Here is a 13,408-nt window from a genome sequence, read left to right as displayed (position 1 = left end):
TCATCTCTTTCCAAGGGCATGCAAATTTTTATTGCCTGCCATTTTAAGTTCCTCAGAGGTGCCTTTTTCTGGCTTGATTTTGCTTTGATGATATTTTTCAGGGATATTAGTGGATATGGGAATAGTATCCTTAAAGAAAGAGAGAGAAAAAAAAAGCCACACTGAAATAAAGGCAAACTAAGTTACAGGAGGAATACAGAAATCACATCATTAGTGCCCACATGCCAATGACAAAGTTGAAGGACTTCCTTAACCTTAATAAAAAATAAAATGATAAAAAAAGATACACTGATTGAGGACAGCTTTGAAAAAAGTGTTCTCTGTGACTTTCTCAGTGATAGTAGAAAGCAATTACTGACTGCTGTGATCCTTGGTTTTCTTCTGTTTCTTTTCCTTTTCTCATAGCACATTTTGATGTTTCGGGTTTTTTTTTTATTAGTCATCATTTAATCTTTCTATTGAAATTTTTTTCCTTCCTCTTCTTCCTTGCATATAAAACCTCTTTGGCTGTCCAATTTCAATTGCAAGTTCTCTCTCTGGTTTTTGTCATGTGTTACGTGCAGTCTAAGATCAGTTCAATTGGATTAGGTTCAGTGAATCAGACTTTGCCAACCCCCCCTTCCCAATTACTGACAAGGACAATTCTTGAACCCAGAGTCAAGGGGGCCGTCAAGGATTTTGTCGACTTTGAGCAAATTTTCTTGGACAGAGGTAAATTTATCATTCATTTCCCTCTGTCATTCATTTTGGAAATGAACTTCAATAATGGAGGGCCCCCTGCACATCCATCATGCCACTGTTGTTGCTCCTAGCACTACCTTGACCGGAGGACTTGACTTGAGAAGCAAGCTCCCGAGATGATAATTGATACTCTGCACTCAGTTGTATATTAACTAATGAACACATTTGGGTGTTTTACTTCCTTCTTGTGGATCCAGAGATAGGGTACTGAGGCAGAAATGGAGGGGGATATGATAAAGCAACTGAAAGAAGAGGGGTGGGGGAACATCTCCATTGCTATAGCAACGACGAGGTATCCTTGTGTGAGGGATCAAGTGGTGTAGATGTGGTAGCAAGCAGGTAATGACAGTGAGTTAATGGATGGGTGTTGCATCGCTGGAAAATAAGTGACAAAGACAACGATGCTGTGCTGCTGCTGCAAGATGGCCGGCACGGATGCTGATTTGTCTGCCCTGACACGTCGAGGCAATTTATTCTGGGTACTGACACTCACTTTGTGCCCATACGCATCCAATGTCGTAATTGGGTCAAATTAGACAAGTGGCAATCAGTGTGTATAGGCTGGTAATGAAACTGGTATAGATTTTTTTTCTTTTTGTTCTGTAAGTGATTTATCCTTGGAAAGAAAAAAAAATATCAGTGTTTTTCATTTTTTCCTTTGTTATTGAGTGACTGATTAGCTTTATGTAAGTTTCATGAAGATGCGATGTGTCTCCGAGATTTCATCATTGATCTGTATCATTGATCCACATGGGCTGCTGTTGATATCATCTTCCCTTTGTTTGTTTGTTTGTTTGTTATTGTATATGGTCATTGTGCTCTGGAGGAAATTTTGAGCAGTCAGTGTGTCCAGGAGGTTTTTCACACTAATGAAAGAAGTCGTTTGACAAGTTTAGAAACACCTTGCACCGTAATGAGGCTGTTTTCTTGCTTGTGTCTTTCAATAAGCAAACTAGAAGATTCGCCCTCAACCTGTTTGGCAAATCATGCAGGGCATCTTGTGGCGCAGGCATGATATTCAATTGAGCTGAATTTGACCTAGTATGCACTTCAGCCAGGGCATAGGCTATGTAAATGGTAGATCGTACCTACTGTGTCATGGTAGTGTATCAAGAGTAACAGTTGTTTGTTTGTGTGACGGGCCATGGAGACTGTGTTATAGGTGTTGTATTGAATGTTGTTTGCAGGAAAAAATTTCACAATTATGAGGCGCGCCACTGTATTTCAACACTCAGTGAATGCGTATGGAAAACAAGATTACTGACAAGTTCTTTCGTTGGTCTGATACCCTCCTTTTTGTCATCACACTGATGCCATTCTGTAACTTGTTACCCCCCCCCCCCCATTAAAAACCGCTGATGTCCATTATTAGGTATATGGTGATTTTAAAAGTGTAGCAACTTCAAATGATTTATGCTCTTCTTTCACAACACACTCAATTTATCATTACCATGTCGCAGTGCAGTATTCATGTCAACGTACACTGCCTTCAGCTAAGTGCATGATTATATTTTGAAAGATGGGGGAGTATTTTTTTTTTTCATTTGAACATTGTCTATCAAATTTCAATCCCCTCCTGCCAAATGTGTGGCCACATTTGTTACCCCCGAGGTTAAAAGATTTCAATTTCCGTGCTCTTTTAATAGTGGAATGCCTTGACTCACACTGTGTATTGTAGTTGCTCCCAAATGTTTCACAATGTGCTGCGATTCCAGGTATTCATTTTTCACTGACTGAGTGGTGATCAACTGTTTAGCTCGTTTTTCAATCTGACAGATACCTAGGCCCTAAGATAATGTCTTTTGAAGAGTAAATGGTCACAGATATATCACGTGCTGTCAGAATATTTGTGTTTGGTCTTATGAGTAGAATCGCTAGTATTCATCTTTTCCAATGTATGAACAGTATGATCTTTTACCTTGTGATTCCTTAGGGTGACTGGAATGTCTTTGCAAGAAAAATCTTTCACACACCCCAGAATTAAATAAAAAAAGAAGAATGTCCCTATCCCTTATGCATTTGGAAGTCAATAAATGATGTCACTTTGAGATTCACCCGAATTACTTGTACCAGCAAATATACTTTCTCAGTCTAATTCCATACCTGTTTTCACACCTCTCTGTGACTGCCTTGAGTCCTGCAATGTATTTTTGTTTCTGAATGTGTCGATTCTACTTGTTGCTAGACATTTTCCCCATGCAGGAAGGAATAAATGCAAATGAAATACAGCAACCAAGTACTAATTAGATTTCATTGTGTGTCTCACTGATCATGGCAGTGAAAATTTATATTATCAAATCAGTTGACTGATTTCATTATATTGTTTGCCTTCACCCACGCACCCCTCTCCCGATACCATCCAACCTTGGAACCACCTCCTTATCCCTTTTTGTTTTTCTCTCATTTCCACCCCCTCTCCCCTTTCCTCTTTCCCCCTCCTCCCCAATCCCCTCCCTTCATTCTCCCTATCCCCTCCTCCTCCGCCACTCTTCATCTTCCTCCTCCTCCTCCTCTTCCACCACCCCATCTCCTTCTTCCTCCTCCTCCCCTCCTCCCCCTCTCTTCCTTCCTCCCCCTTCCCCTCCTCCTCCTCTGTACTTCCCCCAGGCCGCTCTGAAAGTCCTGAGTGAGGATGGAACGACCAAGATCTGTCAGGTGGACGGCAGTCATCGGGTGGAGGAGATCTGCCGTCAGATGGTCTCACGGAACCACACCCTCAACGACAAGAGCTGGTCCCTCATTGAGGAGCTAACAGATTTGGACTTAGGTGAGTACTGTACCTTGGCATTACATATCTGCAATGTTTTTGTCCTTGCAAATTTTGCGAGTCGACTGATATTCACGTGCAAAGTGAACAACAGGCAAAGATATTGCCTGCTGTAAATAATGCAAATGAGTTGTGTAACTTCTCCAGGGTAGGACATCACACACTGCTCTGTCTTGTTTTGAGATGATTCCTCTTTTTCATTCTGTAAATGGGGTTCTCTGTATAGCCACCCGTGGAAGACTTGAGTCTGCAGTACACCCCTGGTACATGTAGGGCCTATGTTCCCTTTTCTGTATCCATCACCAGAGATCTGTCACTCCTGCTTGAGAGTGGCAATAAATGCAGTTACCATGGCAACAACTTGACCATTTTAAACTGTATAGTTGTAGTTACATACTTTTAGTATTAGGAGGAAGGGTAGAAGAAAGAGGGGGAGGGGGAGAGGTGTTACATGGCCCTCTTTTAAAAAGATCACATGAACAGTGCATGAAATGCCTCACAATTTGTTCTAATGCAGCTGTGGTTTGAACATCCCACTCCTTAAAAAAAAAAAAAAGTAAAAGAGGGGTTAGATACTAGTAAAGGAATCACAATGCCAGCAATTCCCTTTCCTGCCTGAAATGGCCAAGTGTAATCTAGGATGGCGAGGTTTCAGACACAAGGGCACATGTATGATAGATGAGCAAATGCGTGGAGATTACCTTGTACTCTTTGAATGAAATAGGTAGAATGCAGGGAGAGAGAGAGGGAGAGACAGACAGACAGACAGACAGAAAAAGAGAGAGAAGACAAATTAGGAGACACACATGGCTGCTGTAAATGAGGATACTGAAGGTGACACAACAACAAAGCTAATGGGCTCTTCTCAAAGCCTACCATGGACTTTCTACCGATTTATCAAGGAGGACGCGAGTGCCAGTGGTTTTTTTTTTTTTTTTTTTTTTTGAAGCCATAGCTGAAGCAGGGTTTACTACCTATGGTGGTAGGTTATCTTAGCTGTTTAGTGTTGCCTAGTAACGTGTGCATCCTAGCAACTGTGCACATCTTGCCGTGAAGTTCAGTGGTTGGATGGGAGTGCATCTCCTTCTCCTGAGAGGTACAATATGGACAGTAGGAGCTGCCACTCTTCTTCATTATAGCCACCTGTTTGTGTGTATGTGTGTGTGTGCGCGCACTTACCCATGGTGTAAAACGAGGACACACATTCGAATTTACATTTAAACCAAGGACACACAGAGAACCGAGAATGTCCTCGGTACGCAGACCATTCCAATTGGTCTGCTTTTGCATGCTTTTGAATGTAGGGGTACATGTTTGTAGGTCCTCGATTAGCATTATTGTAATAAGTCCTCGGTTAGATGGTAATATATGAATGAGTCCTCGGTTGACAAGAGTCCTACTGACACACAGGTCCTCGGATATGTGGTAAAATTCTTATGGGTAAAACAGGTCCTCGGTTTCCACTATAGATGCATATGTGTGTGTGTGGGGGGGGGGGAGGTGGTGGGGGTGGTCCAATCATGAGGAGAAGGAGAAAAGAGACAGGGGTTGGGCCTAGGAAAATTGCTGGAGTTACTCCTGTATTGTAGGTGACCGCTCTGCTTGGTTCAACCCAACTCGAAATGGGGCTACAGGCAGTGCCGAGAGTTGAGTCAAAAAGTCAAAAACTGTGCATGTGAAAAAAAAAAAATACTGCAGAATTTGTTTTCCATGTGCTTATCATCTGCCAATGTCATTTGCTATTGTTGGGACCAAGACCTTTCTCTGCTCCTCCTCACCCCACCCCCACCCCCCCCCCCCCCCCGCAAAAAAAAAAAAATAAATAAAAAAAAAAAAATAAAAAAAATAAATGAGAGAAACCTTTCATTTTCTGAACAAAGTATGATTCATACTGTTTAATGGAATGGGCTTCCAATGCATTTTGTTTTTATCCCTTTGGTCTTTAGATGGCTAAAGATACTCCTCAGATATGTGGAAATGATGAAACCAGTAATCATGACAATCAAATTGTTTCTTACAGAAGAATCTTGGAACACAGCCCAAGAGATAATTTCACATGCAAGATCATGATTAATCACGAAGACATTTATTCAACTTAAATTGTTTTTATGGAGGAGGGGGGGGGGGGGAAGAGGTTCAAATGGAGCAACAATGATGATTATAATGATACTGTCTTATTTTATATCACCTTATCCAGGGTTGCCTGTTTAGGGTTGCTTCAGCTCTACCAGAGGGCACCTTGCCAAATATCATAACCATAGCACTATTAGGTAACCATTTGTACACCTTCACAGAGATGGGCAATTGTGGGTAAACACACTTGATCGAGAACATAACAACTTGGCAGGATTGAAACTCAAGCCTTCTTTCGAAATTTGAGTCTTGATTTCCACGATATAGCAGTACACCCCCCCCCCCCAAAAAAAAAAGAAAGAAAAACAATCAAAACCAAAACACACAAAAACAACAACAAAAGGAGAAGGCAGACTTTGAAAGGCATACTAGTTGTATGTATTTGTTAACTTGTTTGTCTTATGAGTTATGTTATTGATAGGCTGTAAGCCTTTGTTTGGGGTGTGTGTGTGTGTGTGTGTGTTTGTCTCTGATAAGGCAATTTCTAATAAGGGTAGCAGACTTTTGTTTGAGTTTGAATGGCAGGCATCGTGTTTCGTCAAAGTGAAACAGATATGAGTAAACATAAATATTGCAGCAGCACTTCACCGAGCATGTGGAAGCTTGCCAGAGGGGAGTTAATTGTGTTTGCATCCAGGGGTTACGTGGTGTTCATTTCCTGCTCAAAATGTTAATTGCCGCAGCCAAAGATTGTTCCAGACAAACAGTGAGAGATAGCAATCGAAGGGCCCCCATTCTGACCTACTTGATGACGCTACGAGATTCGACTTTGGCTTGGAAGACAGGAGAAGGAGGGGGAAAAAAATCTTGAAATCAATCAATCAAGAAGAGAAATGGAACCGCAAACCCAAAGTTGAAACACCTGTGAACATGAATAGAGACTGTAGGTGAAGCACTGTGGGGCCAGACATTTATTGGACCGTAGAAGTGGTACGATTATGGTAATGATGTTAGCTTGGCATTTTGCCAAATTGATGCGTCTGATAGAGAAAGAGCAAGCGCGGGGAAAGAGAGAGACAGAGAGAGAGTGGAGGCAACTACGACGTGATTGAAAATTAAAAGGAAAAGAATCTTATTTAAAGTCAGTACGTAATATGAGACTCCCCTGCCCCTACCCCTTAGTTCATACCCCCTTTTCTTCTTCCTCCTCCTCCTCACACAAGCACACACACACACACACACACACACACACATACTTTCTCTTCTCTTCCTTTATTCATCTTTCTCCCAATCTATCTGTCTTTTATTTTTTTTGATCTGTCTTTATTTTGATTCAATTGTATTTCTTCATTTTCTTTCTCGAATTTGTATAGTTAAACGAATCATCTAAGTAAATTTAAAATACAATTTCACCTAATTAAACAATATCTTGGTGACTGACCTGGTCACAAATAGATAAATCAGTTATTACAAGGAGGAATTACCAGTAATGTTTACACACTTGCAGAGGGAGAAAGGAAAGAACAGTGTGGGAGACCGCCAACGTAAGCAGAAGCTTAAAGTGTTGAAGGCCTCTTTGATATCCTTTTCATATGTGATATAATGTAATGATACATCATCATTTCTTCACTCATTTTAACTTAACTCATTTGTTAACTGTTGCATCATCTGCCATTAGTTTTGGGTTCCCGCTTAGCTTTAACCCCCTATACCATCTAGGAGTTGCTTGCAGTGTCAAAGTTTACTCACTGAAGGAAACATGAATTTCACACCCATTTTGCATGGGTTTCGATGGATTGATTATCAACACAAGGAGATCAAATTGGTTTTATGCAACAGGTTGATACCAGGATGATATAAATTGGGGGGGGGGGGACATGTTATCTCACACAGCACAAGGAACACACACAAACACACACATGCACATGCACACATCTGCCCTCATAGGGATGGCCACAGGCGGTTCAAGGGCTGAGGGGTTAATGCGAAAGACACTGCTGGAACCTTGAACCTGTAGCTTTCTAGGCAACCTGCCAAAGAATTGCATCAGTTCAGCAAATAGGGGAACAGAATTTGGTCTCGCCACCTTCACGGACGTCAATATTTTGCTTAGTGATAAAGCTGCTATACCTACACACTCACTATTGATAATTTTATTTATGTGGACGGACCCTAATGGTTGTTTGGGTTTTATGCCAGTATGAGGGTGCATGAGTGTGAGTGTGTGGATGTGTGTATTTGTGCTCTAGTAGCATTCTCCAAGTTTGATCATTTCTTACTAATACTTTGCTTAAAATGCAATTTTTGTTGCAAAAATGCCTTCCTTGCAATTCATTCCAGTATTTTCATGAATAGGGAGTTGAGGAAGTGAGTGATCATAAGGTAGGCTTGTATCCAATGCAGAGCAGTCAACTGTCAATGGAAATGTTTTTGTCTGTTAAAGGAAGTTAGAGGAAGGTAAAACAAAAATATTAAAGCACATAAAACAAATATGAATTTGTATGGGGGGGGGGGGGGGTGGGGGTAGGGGTGGGGGTGATGACCAAACAATGTGACAAAAGATTTTATAGGCATGACCTGCATCAGTGCATCAACACAACATCCAATAAATTTAATTATGTAAGTCTACAGATTCATATATCTCCACGGATTCACACTTGTACCCCCTCAATGTACACTGAAGCGTGTGTGCACGCAAGCAGCCACGTGCAGTGAGTTATTTCATGCAGAACTTTGTGAATATCGCTACATCACATGTGTGTTGGCAGTGGGTTGATGGGGGAAACCGGTAAAGCTAGCTACATCCTTTGCGCTATTCTCAAACAGAAAAAAAAGCAGGTCTGATTGTTTCTTTTTGGATTTATTTCAGGCATAACTCAATGGTATTCATGACTTTGATGTAGGTTTTAGTTGGCCAGATGAAGTGTGATATAAAGTGATTTTCTAATGTTGGTATATCAACAAAAGAGCGACTACGATGCCCTTTCGTTTTGACAGGGTGTTATGGTGTTTCTTGTCACTACATAACATTTGCATCGCTACGCTACTGTTGTATGTCTCTAAAATATTTGTGACAGAATATTAAAGGGATTCCATTGAACAAAAATAGAATAAAAATAAATTTGATTTGGGGGAACTTTGTTCAAAAGTAGTCTTTCTGAAGAGGAATTACACATGGCAAAATACTGTTTACAGTTTGGTATAGGAAATTTGGTAATTTAGTTTCATAAGGAAGAATAGTAAGCCTATGTCAAGAATATGATTGTACAGATTTAGTGTGGAAGAAGCCTTATTTGAACTTTACTCACAAGCTGCGCAATTGTTATGTTATGCTTTCTTTTCAATACTCTGAGTAGACAAGCAAGAGGGGTTTTTTGGGGGGCAGTTTGTCACTGTTCAACATTTGATAATTGTCCATGATTTCATCTATACTTTGGCTTTAATGTATATTTGAAAACTGATTTATCTCATGACACATATCAGATTTATGAGGACCCAAATTTGTGAGGGTTGATAACGCAGAGCAAACTTAACAGAAAGAGATAGAATCGTAATCACTTACATCAAGTTTTGGCTCGAGTACTTCCTCTGTTGTATAACAGATAACAACTGTTTGCTTTCGTAACTTTTATGTCCCTGGGTAAATACAGACAGATAGGCTAACGCATAAGATATGCCAATGTGGCTGCTGGTCGCTCACAAGTAAGTTATTGATTTTGTGAGATGAGGAAACACACACTGGTTACGTGACAAAAATCCCTAATTTGAATGAAATTTCTGTAAATGAAGTATTACAGAATCTCTGCGTGATTCCACTATTCTGAAACATGTCTTGCAATTGATTATCTTCACATGAGACAAAATAGCCAAAGCTGATTTCATAAGAGGCGGATGTTGTTTTGTAGCGCCAACATATTGAGTCCTTTCCTCTAATCATGGCACCCATAGAGCATTGTCCTTCAACAGTAGTATAATAACACACTGATTTATTATTGGACTGTCTAATCTGTGAAAAAAACACCCAAAGCAGCTAACACAACAGGAAGCTTTGAAAATGTATCATTTCGTACTCGAAAGAGAGGATGTAAAAAGTTTTCATTTATTCAATTATTATTAATTCTAGCTATGTCATAGCTAGCAGTTTGATGTTGATCTCTTATCTCGTGCTGTTTGATGTTAATGACGACGTAGAGAGGCAAATTTTTGTATATTTTCATTTCGCGGAACGAAATCTAGGCAGTGTGATTACACAACTGTATTCATTGTTTGGATTGACAACTGATGAAGAAATCAGCGCGAAAATACACCAAGCTCCATCTAATTATAAATGTGAGTTTGAAGGCAGAAGTTAATTTGCCGGGTCATCTTGTAATTCTGACTGAAGTCATGGCTGTGATAATAATCGTGTGATCACCCTGGTCTTCTTGATGTGGGTTTCTTATGTCACATTATCAAGTGATGGTCACATGATTACACAAGTGGAATTTCCCCTCCTTCAAACAGAGAAATCGATTTCGGTGAATTTGGTGGTGGTGGGGTGTTTTTGTTTTTGTTTTTTTCAATCTGTGAAAATTCCATGACCAAGTTCATTGCATGTAATGACTTGTTTGTTACTGTTTGTTCGTTTGTTTGTTTGTTTTTTAACAGAGAGAACGCTAGAAGACCATGAGAGTGTGCTGGAAGTGTACAAACACCACCTGAACTGCACGAGTAGCAAACTGCACTTCAGAAAGGACTTCCGGAAGTACGAGATGTTCTGCAGTCCCAAGGTGAGCCTCTAAAAGCAGGGCACTTTGCTCTTTACTCATCTTTCATTTTTTCATTGTTATTGTTGTCGTAGCCCTTTTTTTTATGTGTTTCTTTCTCTCTCTCACACGCCCACAAACACACTTTTTCTCTCCTTGTTTTTCTCTGTTTGTTGTTGTGTTATGTGCTGGAGGATGTAAAATTTTTGCCACAGACATACTGATTGGTATGTTTATATAAATCTTTACTTCAGGCTTGATTATGTGTTTGACAGTTTTTGTTATTGCTTTATCTTCTGGAAGTGTGGCATGGTATTCAATTCTTGGCATGACCTTTTACTAATCACTTCTTCTTCTTCTTCTTCTTTTCCTTTGAAGACAGATGTCAATTTTAATTGCTATAATCAGTAAAAATTTATGCAGAAAGAGAGAGAGAGAGTGAGTTAGGTGATGCAGCAAACGCAATTCATATGCAATACCATTACATGTTCAATTGTTACCGGCAAGATCCAGCTACCTATCTGTGTATGCTTAGATTGCTGTTGTACCCCACAAAGGCGTGCACATGTTTCTGATTTCTCCAGTGCGGCATCTCAAGGGTGGTTCTCATAGTTTTAACCGCATGCAGCCATGATACGCTGCGATGACGTGCAGTGATGTGCTTGAACTTCACTTCCGCCACAAACACTCGAAGCAATGCAGATTTATGGCAGAAAGTTTCCGGATCTTGACACCTTTCGACTCTGAATGTAGAGCAGGTTTCTCAAGATTTCATTTCTTCCCTTCTGTAATGGCATTATGATGGCTAGCTTGAAACCACTCTACCTCTTAGCCACAAGAAAGAAGGAGAGAGGGAGAGAGAGAGGGAGAGATAGAGATGGAGAGATAGATAGACAATATATGACAGATAGACAGAGAAAGAGAGAGAGAGAGAGATGAAAAAAATAAGATAGGTATAGGGATACAGGTGGGTAGAGGGAGAGAGATGTATTATAGAGAGAGAATATGTGATGATAGATAAATGGAGAAAGAGAGGGAGAGATGAAAAAGAGAGATAGATATACAGTCTATGCAGATAAGTAGAGGGAGAGATATATATTGCACAGAGAGAGTAACTATGTGATAGATAGATAGAAAGATAGATAGATAGATAGATAGAAAGATAGATAGATAGGTAGATAGATAGATAGATAGATAGATAGATAGATAGATAGATATTAAGTATGTGATAGGTAGATAGATAGATAGATATATGAAGAAAGAAAGGGAGAGAGAAAAGAAAGAGATAGAGATACAGATGGGTAGAGGGAGAGATATATTACAGAGAGGGAAAGAGAGAGAGGGAGAGAACGTGATAGATATATGGAGGGAGAGAGAAAGAGAAAAAAATGTAAAAGGAACACTTGAGAGCAGTGGAAGCAAACACTCATGACACATCTCGCCAAATATACAACAGACCTCTTGAAACTTGTGTCGAGTGCAGACATATATCAAGATGTGGTTCTCTCAAAAACCTGTGTCAAGTAGGCAGCCTCTCCTTATGCATGAATATTGTTGGAAATCCCGCATCCACCACACAATCCTTCAAAAAACACTCTGGTTCTCTCCCTTGCTCAGTATTCAGAAATTCTTGCCTTGGCATTTTGTCAATTATTGCAAAGATGAAATTATAAACTATATTGATGGGGGAAGAAAATAAAAACCAAGGTAGGGATTTTCCCTTCAGTTATCTGAAGTGTGTGTGTGGTGTTTTTTTGTGTGTGGCAATTTCATATATAGATTTCACAAATTCAGGAACTAACTTACGTATATCCCACTATGATAGGTCATTTGTATCCTGATGAGAGGACATAGGGAGAAATTGTAACAAACATTATTTACCTGAATGTGCCTCTGTACACGACAGTAACATGCAATAAGTGAATTGTGTAGATTTACTTCATCTCACAGTCCTAGGGGGGTGTTTCATAAAGTTGTTCGTAAAGTTACGAACAACTTACGAGCGACTGGTGATCAGTTCTTGTGCTGAATTATGGAAATTCTTATAAGTGTAGCACATCAGAAGTGATCACCAGTCGCTCGTAAGTTGTTCGTAACTTTACGAACAGCTTTATGAAACAGAGCCCTTCAGACTGGGTTTCTTCAAGTCGTATCATCATTCATAAGTTTTTTTGGGAAAAAAAGAGGACAGGGACAAGTTTGAAAAGAGAATGCAGAACCTGGAGTTCCGTGATCCCGCAGGAGGGGAATGGAGAACTCTTGGATGCATTCTAGCAGAAGTGTACTGTGAAATTAATCAAGACATAGGGGACGGCTTTTGTATCGGAACCACAAGGAATCTATATCAGAATGCTCTCTGTGCCTGGAGGGAGTGCTTTCCTTTGTGTTTGCACAGTGAAGTCCCCTGTCTACGTGCCTTCTCCAATATCCAATGAGTAAGATGAGATTGGTCACACTTTTTGTGGATGCGTGATCATCGCTCGTGAGTGCGTGCATGTCTTTTGTTTCATGTCCGAGTCTATGTCAGGGTCGAGTGTATCAGTTTTCCTTTCGTCTCGACAAGGATGAGACGTCGACGCTGCCTCGCCTCGGGGAAGGCATTCGAGGAAATTTCAGCCACCATTCCGGACGGGATGTAGTGATTGATTTTGTAGGTTGAATGCTAAAGCACCTGAAGCACTTTGTCTCCGCACCCCCCCCCCCTTCCATATTCTGTGGAATAAATAGTTGATCCAGTAATTGAGTCATACACAATGTCCAAGCTATTATCCAGTGCTGTGTTCCCTAGCTGTCATCAGAAAGAGATTTCTCCAGGAATCAAACCAGCACCACAGGGGTCTTTTCCGACGGATCTTTTTTTTTTCACCCCATGACAATGTCCTGCGGACTCCAGCAAGACTGAATCGAGCACTCCCGGTACGAATGCAGGCATATCTTCCGTCAGCAGTAATTCAAACGAGATGAGCTGGAAACGAGATACACTTCTCCCCTCCTCCATTCTTTCTCTTTTGCAGTCTCTAATGGGTTTGCCTTGGCACTTCAATATTTCTGTCCATCTTTTTCTACTCTCGTCCATTTCTTT

The 13,408-nt window shown here is 40.4% G+C and overlaps 1 protein-coding gene across 3 annotated transcripts in view; it reads left to right on the top strand.

The window, feature by feature from the left end:
* LOC140243849 (growth factor receptor-bound protein 14-like) overlaps window positions 1-13,408 on the top strand; it is a 104,416-nt gene that overhangs the window by 78,911 nt on the left and 12,097 nt on the right. For all 3 annotated transcript variants that reach the window (XM_072323523.1, XM_072323521.1, XM_072323520.1), the window contains exons 5-6: window positions 3,349-3,508; window positions 10,229-10,350. In XM_072323523.1, the coding sequence (XP_072179624.1) occupies window positions 3,349-3,508; window positions 10,229-10,350 (282 nt within the window). The remainder of the gene's footprint in view (window positions 1-3,348; window positions 3,509-10,228; window positions 10,351-13,408) is intronic.

Source organism: Diadema setosum, chromosome 20, assembly GCF_964275005.1.
Source record: "Diadema setosum chromosome 20, eeDiaSeto1, whole genome shotgun sequence".
NCBI classification, from domain to species: domain Eukaryota; kingdom Metazoa; phylum Echinodermata; class Echinoidea; order Diadematoida; family Diadematidae; genus Diadema; species Diadema setosum.
This window is presented reverse-complemented; position numbering and strand designations above follow the sequence as displayed.